This window comes from Lissotriton vulgaris, chromosome 2_1, assembly GCF_964263255.1.
Source record: "Lissotriton vulgaris chromosome 2_1, aLisVul1.2, whole genome shotgun sequence".
Lineage (NCBI taxonomy): Eukaryota > Metazoa > Chordata > Amphibia > Caudata > Salamandridae > Lissotriton > Lissotriton vulgaris.
In genome coordinates this window covers 1,665,219,246-1,665,236,558 of record NC_141687.1, presented here as the reverse complement: position 1 = coordinate 1,665,236,558, position 17,313 = coordinate 1,665,219,246, and the positions used below count along the sequence as shown (strand labels likewise).

Genomic DNA, 17,313 nt, shown 5'->3' with positions numbered 1-17,313 from the left:
TACCTCATGTTGATCCATTCCCAAGAAAGGATTATATGTTCACATATCTGAACATAACACTGATTTCTAAACAATTATGGGAACTTCCACTTTAAAACTTCTCTTCAGATAGTCCTTATGAAAATTACAAACTAATTTGTATAAGGACTTGTCTAGATGTCCAAACACTTTTATTTGAGTTTTCACTTTCTTTTCTAGTTACACCTTTGCTTGCCATCACACTCCAGCACACATTACATGCACACAATATGCAACCATTTTGTAATGATTCCTGGGATCCGCATTTCTTGTTCTCTTGATCCTTGCCATTGCACCAAATGGACTGCGTTCCTCATCAGCTTCTCTTGGTGCTTCTGGTAATCTTGGGTGGTCTGCACGGCACCAGAACCCATTGGTGTCCATGGTAGGGTGACCAACTGGCATGGGTGCAAATTCAGGAGAGTGAGTGTAAACATTCAGGACAAAGGGTCAAAACTCAGGACAAAAATTCAGGTCAGAATTCAGGACAAAAATTCGGGACAGAAGGTATGCTTTACAGACACATTAGAGGAGGTCGGGCAATATTACATAAGTAAATAGACAACCAACACAAGCACAAGGCAAAATACGTTTATATGAAGATAAGATAACCTTGAACTGCATCTGTTGTGTGTGCATATAAACAAAATAAAAAAAATGAAGAAAAAGATCAAAGCTGAAGGCTTCCCTGATCTTACATGACCCCTCTCCCCCATTGAAAAAAAGACACATGATCAGATCAATCAAAAGTTAAGGGGGCTCGGGGGCCAGGGTAAACACTAAAATAATAACAGCACAAATGTAGAAAGTTTGCACTATTGGAGCTAAAGAAATAAATAATAATGGACATTGTATTTGTATCATTATCACTGCATGAGTAACAGTTTACGAGGCTAACAGTGGATGCACCTGGATAACATGGGCCAAAATGAAACCTCCACATTCCCAGAGCTTGGCCCCTGGTGAGGTGGCAGAAGCCCATAAACAAAAGCAGTTTGCCATGACCTGGTCTCTGGCAGGAGGAGGCCCAGCAAATGCGGTCACTGTGAAGAGGCCCATTATAATTCTGTATGTGATAATTAGGCCGACATACACAATTATAATGGGACATAGCAGCCTGTGCCAGGTCGGGGAGGGGCTGCAGCAGGCCATTGAACACAGCAGGAGCGAGAGCTGGCCCCTGCAATGAGAGTTACAGGAATCTCAGGCTGCTTTAAGGGGTCAGCGCCCTCCAATGTCTGAAATTGGGGACAAAAGGCGTCCATGGAAGAATTCCTCACTGACAAGAGGCCCAAACAACGGGCAGTCGGTGAAATTTACAGACGGTTGGTCACCCTAGTCTACATGAGGAAGGTCAGTTTCGCCCTTTGTGCGTTCGAGGAGTAGGCTGCTTCTCACGGAGAATGGAAGGATGCTCTAAGAGCAGAGCCACCAGGATCATGGAGAAAAATATACTAAGTACAAATGTCTGTCAGAGGCTCAGTGGCAACAAAGCATGTGGCAGCCATCTTTAATTTGAAACTTTTTTTCTCAACTGCTAACCTCACAAACCAGATTATAAAGAAACATGGCACCTATACATTCAATTTCAAAATCATAGGGACTCATCAGGCCAGGACTAGGGCCGTAGTCCCATACTTGCACATGGTATATCAGGTAACGTATAGTTTCTTACCTGTCGGTGAAGTTTTGCAGCTTGTAGAATTTTCTTGATTCAAATGCTGTGCATTATTCCGCCATCTAGTGGTTGGGTCTGAAATTGTAGTATTTCTTTTTTTTTTGGTAGGCATCGACGTACCACCATTTGGTGCCCTTCTGTGACGTCGACAGGCTTCCTCCAGAAGCTCCCACATTGAGGCAATCATTCTTAGTAATTTCCCCACTTTCCTCACTGTCAGGTGATGCCCCCTCTGGTATAGATGAGTCTCCTTCAATACGGCTAATCTCCTCTTCTTGCTTGCTTGGGAATGCTCTCCCTAACACTTTATTTCTGCACCTAGCAACACCTTTATAAGTTCTGGCTCTGGTGATGATTTCTCCCAATGTCTGGACAACCCTAGTTGAAGTAGTGCCTCTATCACGTGTTGTATATGGTGTTTGCATAGACTGTACGAGTTTGCTCTTACTAACAAATCGTCCAAGTAGGGGTAAACTGAGATGTGCTGCTACTGCTGCTAAGCACTTTGTAAACACTCTTGGGGCCGATTTCAGACCGAAAGCCAGTACTTTGAATTGATAGTGTCTTTTGTTTACCACAAATCTTAACAGCCTCTTGTGTCTTTTGTTCATCGAGATGTGTAAGTATGCATCCTTTAAGTCTATTTTGGCCATGTAATCTCCTTTTTGCAACTGAGGTAGCACCTCTTGCAGTGTAGTCATTTGAATCTTTGTGTCTTTATAAATGTGTTTAGAAACATTAGGTCTAATATCTGTCGCAATGTTTCATCTACTTTTGGAATTGGGAAGTATGTTGAATATACTCTGTTCTTTTCTTTGTGTGGTATGTGCTCTATTGCACTTTTCCCCTGAAGTTCCTGCAGCTCTTTCACTAGGTGAGATAATTCTGCTTTTGAATGTATCTTTTGCCTTGGTCTCCTGTTTGGAGGTTGCTTAGTTAACTCTATGCAGTAACCGAACTGTATTATGTTTAAAATGCATTTGTCGGAGGTTATTTCCTTCCATTTTTGCAGGAAAAATCTTATTCAGCCTCCTACTGGAGTGGTGTGTTGGAGGAACTGAAAACTGGTAGGAAAACAACATATACAAAAACCTGTGTTTACCCTCACTGCTGTTCTTCGTGAGTGTACCTTTTCTTGAGTGCAGTCACTTAGTAGAGGTTTGTTGTCCACCTCTTTGTGGCTATCCTCTGCCACTGGGACACCCTCAAAAGGACTGCCTTCCTTGTTGATAGTGCCAGCTCTGCTGCTGTCCCTGCTATGGACTCTTGCTTGCCCCTTGGTATGTTTGCTGGTAACTTTGATGTTAGGTAGCAGGTTGGTTTGTACCTCACCTCACTGGTCTATTTGATAGTGTGCCTCTACACATGCCTTTGAATTGTAGAGCCCCCATGGATCTAGCTGTCTCGTTGTCCTTTTTTAATTGATTGAGTTTCTCATCAACCATACTTCCAAACAGTTGTTTCTTATTGAATGGCGAGTTAATTATGATAATTTGCACTTCTGGCTTGAAGCCCGATATTCTCAGCCATGCGTGCCTCTTTTCTGCGATACCAATCATCATTTGTTTGCTTGATGTTTCTGCAGCATTTAGGGCTGATTTTAAACATGTATTCGCAATGTTTTTACCCTCTTCTACCAGGTGGCTAGCTCTTCTTTGAAAGTATTCAGGTAGATTTTTTAACAACTCTCCTACCTCTTCCCAATGTTGATAAGCATGTTTGTTTAGCAATGCATTGGAATTAGCTATGCGCCATTGGTTTGCTGCACTTCTTTCTACCTTCCTTCCCACAGGGTCCATGCTCTTGCTTTCTTTGTCTGGAGGTGGTCCCACTGTTGTTGGTACATTTGCATTTTTCCTTGCTGTGTAAGTAATAATAGAGTCAGCTGGTACAAACCCTCTGATGTATATAGGGTCCTTAGAGGAGTGCTTATATTTCTTTTCTGCTCCTGGTGGGATAGCCTTGCATGTTGCAGGCTCATTGAATGCCTCTTTCCCTGGTTCAGTACACATGGCAGCATTGGAAGGAATTGATTTCTTGATTGCGTTGGCATCAAAGTCTCTAATGAAAAACACGATTGCAGGTTTTCCTCTTCCAGCTGAGCTCCATAGGTTTCTGCTGCTTTTTTAATCACCTGGTTATACAAGCCAGTGTCATCTGGGGGTGATGGCCTCAAAGGATATATTTCCACAGCCTCCTCAGGTGATTCAGCATCGAGATCTTGCCATTGGAAGTCTTGATTCTCCGAGGTCGCCAATTCAGCATATGTTTGTTCATCATCTTCGACGTCTTCTCCGAAGAAGAATGATTCTTCCTCTTCAATTGGCTCAGGTGTTGTCAGCATTATTAGTTCCTCGGCGAACTTTTCGCCTTCAGTACTTATTATTTTCGCTGTATCTTGAATTGTTTCAAGCTTTCATCCAACTCTTTTATGTTGTAAAATATTAGCCATTTCGGCTATGGGCCTCTTCCTTTTCTTCTCCATCTCGGCCGCACGTGTTTCAGCGCCAAGACTTTGGCTTTCCGATTCTCACTCGTTGATGCTGATCCGGTCGTCGACGCTTGTTTGGACCTCTCATTTTTCGATGCCGAGGCGTCCTTTTCCAGACTGTCTTTCGATGTCTTTTCGAGGGTCTTTGCCGTTACAGAGTCCTTATCCAGGGATTCCACGGTGTGTTTTTGCTTGGATGCAGCTGTGGTCTCCAAATGCTTTGACGCCGAGGCTCCCTTTGAAAGTCTAGAGTCTGATTTTCAAGACTCTTCTGTTTTTTTTCCCAAGGTCGACCACTCTCTTACCTCCTTCAAAGTCTTCTTCTCGACCTCCACGACCTCTGTCCTCGTTGCCTTCTGGCCATTTGTCGATTTTATCTTCCTCCTCACTGGAGAGGCCCAGGTCTCGCACCGATGGCAGTGGTTCTTGGCCTAGTATGTTGCAGTTGGCTTGTGGCTGCCTTTCTCTCATCCCCGGATGCTGATCCTTCTGAGCGTACTTGTGGTGACAGTTCTTGCAAAACTTGAACACTACTGCACACAGAGAGCTCCCTGCATGTGCATTCTCCGGTCGTTGTCGAAGATTTGGTTTTTTACCTCTTGTCGATCACTGGTCCTTTTGGATTTAACCTTGAAAGTCGAAAACGTCCTGTTTTTTCCTTATTTTTGTTGATTCTTCTCTCCGATCTTAGGAGCTCCTGCCATATCGATCCTGACCCAACGACGGGAAAAAAGAATCTGAAGATGGCAACCAAAGGTGGGAGCTTCCGGAAGGACACCAAATAGTAGTACGTCGACCCCCACCAACAACAAAAAAAGGAAAGAAATACAATTCCGGACCTAACAACTAGATGGCAGAATAATGCACAGCATGTCAATCCAGAAAAGAGTCACGCTGCAAAAATATTACGATAAAGTATGTAGATTTAGGACCTGATTTAGATTTCAGCGTATGGGTTACTACGTCACAACAGTGACGAATATCCCATCTGCCGAAATATACATCCCATAATATCCTATAGAATTGGTATTTAGGCGGGCAGGATATCAGTCACCGATATGACGGAGTAACCCGTCTGCCGAAACTGAAATCAGGCCCCAAGTTTGATGTACTTAGTTTAACTTTTCATGAGGATGTTTTTATCGCTCTTACTTATCTACAAACAGAGGGAGGGAGACTATAAAAGAAAAATCCATCACTTGAAGAGTGGAGTGGGTGAGTCTGGCATTGTGTGCATGACATTGTAGGAATTGCAGTCACTTTAAGGTCTAGTTGTTACAGCTCAGCTGTCAAACATTCCTAGTGCTAACATTGTATTTAGAGGAGGCTTTGGGCCCACAGCTTTCAGTGACTGGCTTTCTTCTGCCAGCCTCATTCAGCCACCGGGTTGACACTTGGTCAATCACCTACTGGCACAATTCCGTGAGTATTCATCCCTCACCTAATACTATTGGCCATTTTTATTGTATTCTTCCGCCTCAAATTGAGGACTTGCACTGAATTGCATAGGGGACTGCTTGAGATATCTGGTGGCAGAGCTTTCAATATCTATCAGTGATCCATGAACTTACTGAACAGGACCACGTGCCGCTACTATTAGAGCGGGTGTGAGTGGGTTGGCCTGAGAGTCCTCAAGCTGTGTTGCTCGAAAGAGGAGACTTCAAATTTTGAGAGATAGGCTCAGACGAGACAACAGTACACCCTGCTGTGTGTCATACTTTTGTACTTATTTACACATGTACTTCGTTACCCCATTAAGAAAAATATTAACCAGTTCTGTTAAGGACGAAGAAGTTGTCTAGTGCTGAAGACATTTCTTTAAAGGAGTTAACTGCTGGTCCAATACAACAACTGTAGCATCCTTTGTCTTGTAAAGCAGCAAGTGGAAGTAAAAACCAGCTATTTTACATCTTCCTTCTTCGACTGGGTAGGATCGTTCTAACACCAGTGTGGATTTGCTATATAGTGTGATTTTCGCATCCTCAGAGGAGGAGAATACTTAGATCCCTTAATATTACATACAGTTAGCACTGGATTGGTAACTGCTGAATGCCTGGAGATGTACAGCACAGCAAGGAGATGTGCTTCTTTACTAGGACGAAATGTTAATAATTAATGCTGCAATATCATCTCTAGCCAATTTCCTGGTGTTCCTAGAATCTCTTGTGGGCCTTGTCTGTCCCAAGCCATCTACTGTCATCCACTGCTTAGTCTCTGCCATGTTTCCATTGGACATACTTTTAAAGGCACAGTCCACATGTACAGTCTGTCTGAAATGGTTACTGCTACTTCTCTTATGTTAGCCCCTGAAAAAAACCTGGAACAAAATTGACACTCCCCATTGGCCATCTAAGTAAAGAGGTCAATGATGGAATCTAGTAGCACACAGTGGTCTAGCACACTAATTTTACAAGTATATTCCAATACTTCAACAATAATTACAAATAGAAAAACTATTTTAGTTGTAGTTGATGAAGACAGCAATTCAGTGGAGTTATTTACAGTTCCCTTTATTCCTTTATTTTTCTTCAGATAAAACACTGTAGCAAACGCGTTTCGTCCTTCACTGACTTCTTCAGGGCAAAAAAATTATAATAAAGTTGGGATTTGATCTTTAGCAAGTATCTTAAGTCTCTCCCCAGTGGCATCCAACTTGAATTCAGTATGCCTTGCAAATTCTGTCTTTTCTTCTTTTCATTAAATTCACAATGAAGCAGTTGCCACGGTCCTCCTATATCAAGGGGGCTCCTATATCCAGTTTTTGATCCTATTCTGAAGTCCCTAATATTCATTAGAGATTTCGGGCCGGCTCGGTAGCGTGGTGTCCTCAGTGGATGCCAATGGGGAGAGACCTAAGATACTCGCTAAAGATCAAATCCCAACTTTATTATTATTTTTCTGCCCTGAAGAAGTCCGTGAAGGACTAAACGCGTTGGCTACGGCTACAGTGTTTTAGCTGAAGAAAAATAAAGGAATAAAGAGTGAACTGAAAATAACTCCACTGAATTGCTGTCTTCATCAACTCAAACTAAAAGAGTTTTTCTGTTTGTAATTATTGTTGAAATATTGGAATATACTTGTAAAATTAGTGTGCTGAACCACTGTATGCTACAAAATTGTAAGAAAGACTTTTGTCTTAGGAGATTTAGGGGCTTGTGAATCTCCGGTCCGTGGCACCTAAAAACCCTCACTGAACAGCACTAAGGATAGGTGCAATTGGTTGTGAACCCATTCCCCGCCTTCCTTTTTTCAAATGATGGAATCTAGTTCCTCTCACCCTTCTTGGCATGATTGATGCAGACAGTCTAGAAGCTTACACGTTCATAGAGGGGGTTAGGCTTCAGTACTTCCCATCAGGAATATTTCCAAGCTGGACCCCAAATTTACTGTAACAGAGGAGACCGTTTGCAGTTTAAGTTGTACAAGACCTGATTGACTCAAGGAAACAAATGTATTGCTCCCAGCCATTGTCTTATCTACTCCATGCCACACTGCCCTTCTCCTCCCCCACAACTCTGCAATTTTCAGTAAATCATCTTAATGACAAACGGATTGATGTCAGGAGTCATCCTCATCCAGTCTTCTAGGACTTGTAGTTTTCACTTTGTCAAGGATATCTTTATATGTTTGAGTATGATAGGTGTTGCTGGCTAAAAACTAGGATTGGCTGAACGTGGCCCTTATGATATGTGGTTACTTGTCCATATTTGCAACTGTTCATCGGATTTCACAGCCAAAATGAGCAGGTAAGACCTATCTCCCACAGCCTCCCAATGCATGTCCGACGCTTTGATGATGCAACAACTTACAGCACTAAATTATGTGGTTACTGCGTTCTTGTCAGCTAAGCAGCAAATAGTGTAAGGAGGTGTTTTACCATTATATTGCAGATTTCATATGACACATTATTGCAGCCACCACATCAAAGCCAAGTCTAAATAAGTGAATGTAGAGGTAAGTATGGTAAATATTTACTTACCTTCAAGATGTAGTGGTAAGCAATGCAGTGGATTCAATATTTCTGTAGGTTTATAAAGTGCCAGGCCACTGTACACAAGGATAGCTCTTTTCCACACTTTATTGCACAGGTCACCCTCTTACACGGGTCCATCAGTATATTCATTGCGATTAAACACACTGTTTGGTAACATCAAACTCAGCAGATGGCCCCTCCAGCTCTCAAGTGTAAGGAAACAAACACATAAAAATGAACATGATTTATTGGAATATTTATGAAAACAGTAGATGTATCTTCTTATACATGGATGCTTTAACTTGAAGTCAGGCTGCCATGTTCCTGTGCCAGTGGCAGAGCTTTTTACACTCACACTAACAGACACACACAGAGGCTGGTAGACAGACAGGGAGGCCAGATGAGCCTGGCACTTAACATTGGTCTATATTGCACAATCACTGAAAAAGCAACGGCCCCTATATATTCCGCTCCAACTGCTCAGCACCACTTAGGCTCCTGAATGAGCAAGACTGAGCTCCAAACAATTAAGTGGGGACTTTGAGGAAAATACTAATGAAGATGCTGCGAGACTCTTCCTCACTAGTTAACCAGGTGTGGCGGGTAGGATAAATCAGGATGCTTCATAATTGGCCTGCCCGCCTCCGTTCACATCAAAGCCACCAGTCCAGCTATAGATACTGCGGGAAAGGCCTGCAAAGGCCATTCCCAGGAATCAAAAATATTTTCCTGTATCGTGCCCATGGAGGTAAAGCGGTTTGCTCAATATCACAAAGTGTAAATGGGACAAAACTCAGGATTTTGGTGCTTCTCACTCCATCAGTAGAGAACCTGAGATAAGAAAAGCATCTGTACAGCCAGCGAGGGAGGCCTCGAACTCGAAAGCCAGTTTCCACACCTCTTTCAAGGATCTGACTGACCAATGGCACGGAGACAACATTTCATGGTGAAAGGTGGACATATTATTGAACAAAACTGCAAAATGTGGTCCAGGAGTCACCCTCCAGAGTAACTGCAACCGTAGGGTGCTGCTGCAAGCAATTCCAGCATCCCTGATTGCGCCTCTACTGGATCCTGCCTTGCCTTGTGGAGATTTTCAGGGCTATTCCCAGGAAGGTGGATGCTGGCTTCAGAGCAACTTTAAGGCAAATAGTACAGCAAGAACACAAAAGGCCCGCGCTCAAGCAGACATGCAATGCTGAAAGGCACGAAACGGACTGACATGAATAAGATAAAGGCCAGAAATGGCACAATAAAGCTCTGTCCCCACCCACAGAATGACAGAAAAATTGAGTAGCACAACTTGCAATGTCTGATCGCAGGGCACTTCATTTGAGCTGAGGTGCACTAGCTGGTGAAGAGTGGAGGGATAGTTCCTATAGATGTAAGAGGGCACGTAGTGTCAAAAACAGTTCAAGCACAGTGTGGGTGTCCCTACACTATGGGCTTTTCAGAGACCGAATTGTATGGAGTGCAGTCTCTGCAGAAAGGTGGCAGACGATGAGTGAGCCTGTGGCGTATTCTCTACCTTCACCTGTCAAAGTCAACCCATGTTGCACCAATGAAGATGGTGTTCATTGGGAGATGTTCTCGGTGGTCACCCAAGAGAGTCAGTGTTCACCCAGGCATCTATTTTAAAAAGCCTAATCTACAACGGCAAGATCTGCATGGTCCACACTATCACCCATTCAAAGAGGATGCCCTGAGATAACAAGGAGATCAGTTTCTGTGCTGACACCAGTGAGACACTCCTGGTACCCTTGGCATCACATTAGCCACCTTGGAAGACTCTTGAAATGATGTTTGTCAAGCCACTCATTCTGCAACCACTACAGTCCCACAGAGCAAGGCGTTCATATCGGAAACTAACCAAGCTCAGTGTCTATCCCAAAACGTGGCCTAAGAGGACGCCACAGAGTGCACTGCCACTCCAGATCGCTATTCTAGAAGGCCACCCGGAGCATCGCTAAGTGAAGCGCCCACCCTACAATGCCATGTAATCTGAGAGGGAAGGTAGACAGAGGAATCAATCCTGCCACTTATTTCTAAAGAAAACCCTCAGATAAAACGGATGGCAGTGTACACACTCTGATGCCTCTTCTAGTAGGCTACATTAACAAGGTGGTCACCCGTCAAAACCCCTTGGGCCCCACAGAGTGCATTATCCACATCAACACCGATTCTAGGAGGGGGGTTTAGCTTGGGGATCCATGGAGTGAAGGGATCACCCTGTGACTCAATGGAGCAAGCGTTTCCACATTGGGCACCACAGAATGCAGACTATTTCCAAACAAGTTTTCTATCAGGACCATACTAAGGCACCATGATGTGGAGACCACCAAGTGAGGGATTCTTCTTAGGAGGCCATAGGATAAAGACCGTATACCAGCTCTGCACAGCACATGGTCACTAAAGTTACCTATCACAGTAGGCCCATTCTGAGAGTTACAGGAGCTTCTGTTTACCTGGCACACATCCAGGTGATGGCTATTTTTTTCTAATGCAATATTATGGTGGTATCTCTTGCAGTAAAACTAGACCACTGGTTCTCACAAGACAATATTGGAATGACTCACTCTCAGACCCAATCTTGGATGTCAACACGCTTGCCTGATTTGCATCAGGCTCATTCTGTAAGAGTAGCAGGACTGCTCCTGCCAAACATACCCTTAATGTAATGGGAAGAAGAAGGCTTATTGCTAAGAGCGACATACAGCGAACCCTTGCAGGGAGGATGATACAGAAGGAAAAAGGAGAAAAAAAGCAGAGGAAAGCATAAATATTTAGGGGGTTCCATTGATGACCCCTTTTGCACCTGTGAAAAATAAAAGGCTTTTTGAAGTGATATTAAAAATAAGATGTCCTTCAAAACTTCCAAGTGATACACCACCAGACCCACCTCGTAATGATAATGTAGAGTGAAAAAATAATAAGTAATACATTATTTACAATCCATACATTATTCTTTGGCTATAAATGTAAAAGATAGAAACGTAAAGCAACGAAAACAAAAATAACTGATCCTTGAGGCGCAACTGTGTAGGCATTGCTGCATCTACAGGCTTTTCTACTCCTTGGAGTACATAGGGCACTTTAAGAGAATGGGTTCGGAGTGGGAGCAATGTAGGGAAAGACTGCTTCAAGAAAGTTAAAAAAGGCAAACAATTAAACAGTTAGTACTTTGCGTAGCAACAATTCTGCAGGCCAACCTAGAAGCGACTTTGGGGTGTATAAAATCACACTGCTCTGGAACTAGCTCAGCAGCCGTACAGGAGCATACACAGCTCTGCTCCTGCCCACCCACTTCAACTGTTGCCACAGCTCTTAAAATGGTTGCAGTGTATAAAGGAATATGAAGCACTTCTGTGGGAGAACAGCGGAAATCGTCTCGAGGGACGGAGAAATGTGCAGCCCTAGCAGCATTCCTGCGACAGCACTGAAGCACATGTATTGAATGGACTCCAAGGTACAGAGGAGCACAGCTCTGGAAATGGTTCCAAGTTGTACCAATCTTGGAATGGCTCGAAAGTGCACATGAGTATGTAGGCTTGGTAGGAGCTCCAGGAGGTCTGTGGGATGCGCTGAAGAGCAGAGCTCCAGCCAGGTGGGTGTGCAGAAGCACAGCTGTGGAAATGACTGCAGGGTACACACAAGGACACAGCTCTGGAAGCAAGGTGCAGGTGGAGCACTGGCATTATGACCTCCCAAAGGAGCAGTCAGAGGTCACAAATGGTCCAGAGTGGGAAGCCTTTGCTCAGGTTGGATATTCTTAACCTGGTCTGGTGGAAGAATGAGTGGGCGGGGAATCGCGAGCCAGACCAGGCAGCACTTGGTTCCATGGAGTAAATAAGCAATGTCCTCTTGAGGCGAGGGCAGTTCACCTGCTTTAAGGAGTGCAGCAACACAGTTCACTAGGGTGAGTCAGCAGCAGGTAGAATGTCCTCACCCACCTACCCGCTGACCTGTGGCTCAATATTCCTATTCATCAGTCATCGTTAAAATGCCCAGAAAAAAATCCAAGAAAAAGCAGCTCCATCGAGATGCTGAAGCGTCCGATCCCCACGCTGAAGCAAGTTGGCATATCCAGATCTACTAAAGTGACCTGCCAAGGACCTAAAAGCAGCAAAAGAACCCGCAGCGATCAGCTATTTCCCCAGCACAGGAAGGTTGCTCAGAGCCAGAAACTTCAAAAACCTGCCTCACTGCTGGGGAGGATCCTCAACAATGAGGAACGGTTTCTCTGGCTAAGAACACGAAGAAAATATCCATGCTGGAAAACGGTTACAGATGAGCAAATTACCCTTAACAGAGCAGAGTATTTACAGGCAACTATACTCTGGCCCCTAGTGTGGCAGATCCTCACCCCTTTAGTTTCATTATTGCAAGGTGAAGTATTCACTTTTCTCGTTATCCGTTGGTTCCTGGTGGGGGTCCTGCATTTAACCACTTATCACAGACCCGTTGTCTTCCGTTTGGAACGCTAGCGGTCTATGGTTGTTCACAGCAGTTCCACCATAGTGTCTTCCTACTCTGCAGTCCTGGGAGCGCCAGTCTGCTGTCTACTTCCCTTTTGGGATGAAGGGTTGCTGCTCTTCAGGCTCTGGCTGTGGCCCAGGGTCACTAAGACAGCGCATTAGGCGCTGGTTAATCGCACTATCCCCTGCATCAGGGGTGAAGACATCATCTGTGCCTGGTGATGGAGGTTCCTTTGCAGTGATCACAATGCCCTCCTCCTCGTCATCCTCTTCTTCGGCCGGCAGCCCCTTCTCCTGCTCGTTGATCATATCCACTGACTCCGGTGATGCAGGGTCGATAGTGATGGTGGGCAAGTTAGTGATGGTGGGGAAGTTCCGGGAATTCGCTTTGGGCTCATAGGCCATGGGATCTGGGGGAAGAGAGAGAAAACAAGAGATTCATATTACAGACAAAGTCAAGGATCCACGAGACAACCACAGCCCAACCTCAAAACATTAGGATCAGAGGACCCCTAAAAGCTCTCAATGTGGTTAGGCTGTGAATATTTCTTTACAGGCCTTTTTATTTCTGTTCTCAGCAGTTTCAGGGAAGTCACATAATTGTTCCCTTTCTTTCCAATGTAATGGCCAAACCTAGTGCTTACTTGGAAAAAGATGGAGCAGAATTTTTGGCCCGTAACTTAGACGACCACAGGCAGCACTATCGTAAGTCTGTAGTCTTGATCATACCGTATGCATCTTTCATCCACCACCTGTAACTTCCTATTCCATTCTGTTACTGTTGAAGGTGCTTTTGTATCCCTACTTTTTCTTGGTCACTGTTTTTCGCTTTCATTTTGTGTTTTCTCAATCTTATTCTGGGTCAAAGTCTCTTGAGGAAAGACAAGTGCTGGTGGGCCCCAATGCAGCCACCAGCTCAAATTAAGCACTGGCCAAACCACAAAGCATTCACTACAACTAGTGCATATGTGCTGGAGAATTGCTGTGAAGCGAGAACTGCCTCATTAGTTCAAGGCAAAGGAGCCTTCAAGTAATGGCGTTTGTACTCGTCAATCAACTTTGGTTGGTTGCTCACCTGAAGATATATGTTCTAGGCATCTGAAAAGAGCTCTAGCTTGGCACTCCCACCCATAGAAGCCATGCCACAGTGAGGCGATATATGGAATCCTTATGACAACAGTGATTGCTCAGGTGACAAGTAAGCACAAAAGGGGATGTTCTCAAGCCACAGCTAGTGTAACTTTTATTTGAACATTTAATATTCTCTGAACGTCCTCCAGGTTAGAAAAGGATGTCCAAAGGATATTAAAACATTGGAATGTTGAGCGCTCCATTAAAAACAATGGAGTGCTCCGGATTTCTAATGGCCGGTATAAGCCCGGAGCTCCTACATTCCAATGTTTGTTCAAACTGTTCCTGTGAACAAAGGCCACACAGAGCCCGAGGGGATTTCAATCCCCTCGGGCTCCGTGAGGGCTTTGTTTTAAAAATTAGAACATTCTGCCTCCTCGGGGTGAAATGTTCTAATAGCCTTAGAGCCCTCCATAGCAGGCTCTACCAGCCATTAAAGGCCTGCTCCCTTGTTATAGGCCCTCGCCTTTAACACTGGAGCGGGCCTTTAATGGCCGGTAGAGCACGCTACAGAGTGCTTTAAGGGTTTAATACATTTTCAGAAGGTATTAACAATAAGCTCTATTATTACAGGTAAAGAACTGTTCATTCTCCACGGCCAGAACAAACTATGTCCCAGGAACCCTTTATCAATGGTTTTCACACAAAAATGAAGCAATTGCTGAATGGATGCACACACTTAGGGATACATAAATAGGGGTGCCTCTGAAAATGTATGTGTGCCTTAATTCTGAAGCAAACTTCTTTGCTATAGGTCTTGAGTATTTGTGATGAATTAGAGTTAATAATTTGTCACCACACCCTTCAGTGAATCATGAAGAGAAAGAGGTATTGGAGGCACCTTCACACCTCCTACACCATTACCTCTTTTCTTTATGATAAGTGTACATCAGAGTGGGCAACTGGCACTATAAATGTAATTTAGCACTGGGCATTTGAACTCCTGCTCGCCCTCTCAGTATCTTACCACTGGAAGGATTTATTCTTGTCAATTTGCTCAACACTATATATAAACAAAAAAGGAGTATCACCAAAGAGCCAGGAAGTGGACAATAATAAAAATCCTCGAGAAGTCGGCGGGCAGCATCCAGGCACAACCTACCCAGTCCCTTCCAGGTCGCAACAGATTCTGGATCGCGTCCTGTCCCCGATCTCCAATGTGGCATTACTCACTCGATTTCGAGTGTTTTTTTCTGACCAAATAATTTTTGTGAGTCAGCCCATATTTGACTGTGATTTTACATTCAAACAATTTTTTTCACTTAGCATAGGGTTGGGTGCGCCTTAGTGTGCGCAGACCGCCCAGGCTTATATGGTTCTGACGAAAACCTGACAATCCCGCTCAGAGGTTGAAACATGTAGACCCTTTCCTTTTTTTCCACATAGATATAGTCGGCCATTGTAACCCTCTTTAATATCTTACACTTTGTTTTTATTATTGTCCAGTACCTTCAGATTAAGGTTTTATTGAAGGTATACTGTGTCAATTTTTAAATCACTTTTTTCTGTTTCTTTTACCCCTTCCACACACAAAAAAAATTACCAGCTCCACTGTAATTCAGGTGTCGCAGCACACCTGGATGGCACTCGGCAATCCGGGTGGGCCCCGATGATGAAGCATGTCACCAACCAGGTTGGTGAGTGAGGGGTTTATTAAAACAAGGAACAATTCTCCTTGAGTCTTCATATATTTCCCCATCCCCAGTAGGGCCACTTCCTGGCTCTTTGGTGATACTCCTTTTTTGTTTATATATAATTAGTCTAGGGGACCAGGAGTACCCCCCTCCACTCCTGGGGAGAAACCCTTACTCTCCCATTGTTTTTTGGTAATTTGCTCAACACAACATTGAACTAGTGTCCTTGTGCAACAAATGTATTTGTTAGTTGAAAAATACTGTTCATTGCAATATTTTACATGGGAGACCGAAATATATGAAAAACAAACATTTAGGCACAAAGGGAGTTGGTAAAAAGATTGCCTATTCATTTGTTTAGTACTCCCTCCATTAGTGTGAGATGGTGTGGGCTTGCAGGGGCCGATCTGCTATAGCGCTATTTTAGCAAGATGTAGCTAACTCAATGCGTGACACAAATTTAAATCCAACCAAAAAGTACTACTAGGCTCCCTAGGAAGTACTTTGCTGAAAATTTAAATAATGTATTTGAATGTTCAAACGTAATTAATAATGTACTAATTCTTTTGTAGGTTGCTGAGGGAATAACATGGGTTTAAATATAGTCAATCACTGTATCCCAGATGAGAATTTTATACAGTCTGTATTTGTTTGGTGCTAATAATTTACTCTCTGGAACAAGCAGCCTGTTTACAGGCTCTGGATCTACGGGGAGAGTGGCAGTTGGGTGCGGGAAGAAGATGAAGCGAAATCCACTTCAGCAAATCCCACAACAGAAGGCTGCTAGACCACTTTTATGGCAATTGAGTACATTAAAAGATTTTTAAGGCAAACTGACTGCAGTAAATAGAAACCAACATGCACACGTTTTTTTTCACGTTTTGGGATTCATTTATAATTTGGTAGCTTAAAAGACCACGAGATAATGGCAGGGATCCAGCAGCATCTTACAAAAAGGTTTTTTAATTTGTTTTGGGGGGGGACCATAAATTAAGGAGAGTGTCTGTCCCTTTAAGGGCAATAAAGACACATATTACAAAGTTACCCATTATGTATTGTGTGTGTATGTATATATATATATATATATATATATATATATATATATATATATATATATATATATATATGTTTCAGGAAAGTTATAGTTAGTTGGACATTGATATATATGTTTCAGGAAAGTTATAGTTAGTTGGACATTTCACTCGTACAAAACCATAGAAATTCCCCCATCATAGTTAGTTCAGCTAACTATAACTCGCGCCCCCGCAATGCACTGCTGATGACGTCACATATTACATCATTCATCACTGATGATGTCACCGATTACATCATCCAGTGACTGTTTCTCTAAAGTTTAAATATGTTTTATATATACACCAAGGTGTATTGAAAAATGAGTGGGTGTATAAGTGCCTGGATGGAGGATTTAGTATGTGCGTGACTGACTGTATAAGTGAGAGATTAAAAGTGTCTAACTGAATGCATGGGTTAGTGACTAAACTGTATGAATGTGTGTATCAGTATGTCTGTTATGTAAGCTACTGCATGTGCTGGTCAGTAGCTACATGAGTGTCTATATGGGTTATTGATTGGTTGACTGAGTAGTTGTATGGTAGACTGAGTGTGTGTGTGGGTGGGAGGTGTGTGACTGTGCATAGCTGTGTGAGTGGTTAATTCACTGGGTGTATGGGTTCAAGAGTGCATGTGGAAACAGCTGTATGGGCGGGTGAGTGTGTGTATGGGTGTGTTGGTGCGAGATTGGATGTCTCAGTGGTACATGTCCAAGTAACTACATATGTAAAAGGCAGTGTATGTGAGACTTGGAGTATATAAATGACTATATGTGAGAGTCAGTGACTGTGAGAGTGGCTGTATGGATGAGTGTGTACTTGTATCAGTGATTGTATAAGAGA

General features: G+C 43.4%; 1 protein-coding gene across 1 annotated transcript in view; it reads right to left on the bottom strand.

Annotated features, from left to right (window-relative positions):
* Positions 1-8,389: 8,389 nt before the first annotated feature.
* SLC9A1 (solute carrier family 9 member A1) overlaps positions 8,390-17,313 on the bottom strand; it is a 294,820-nt gene continuing 285,896 nt past the window's right edge. The window contains exon 12 of the mRNA XM_086957609.1: positions 8,390-13,045. Coding sequence (XP_086813735.1) covers positions 12,720-13,045 — 326 coding nt within the window. The 3' untranslated portion in view covers positions 8,390-12,719. The remainder of the gene's footprint in view (positions 13,046-17,313) is intronic.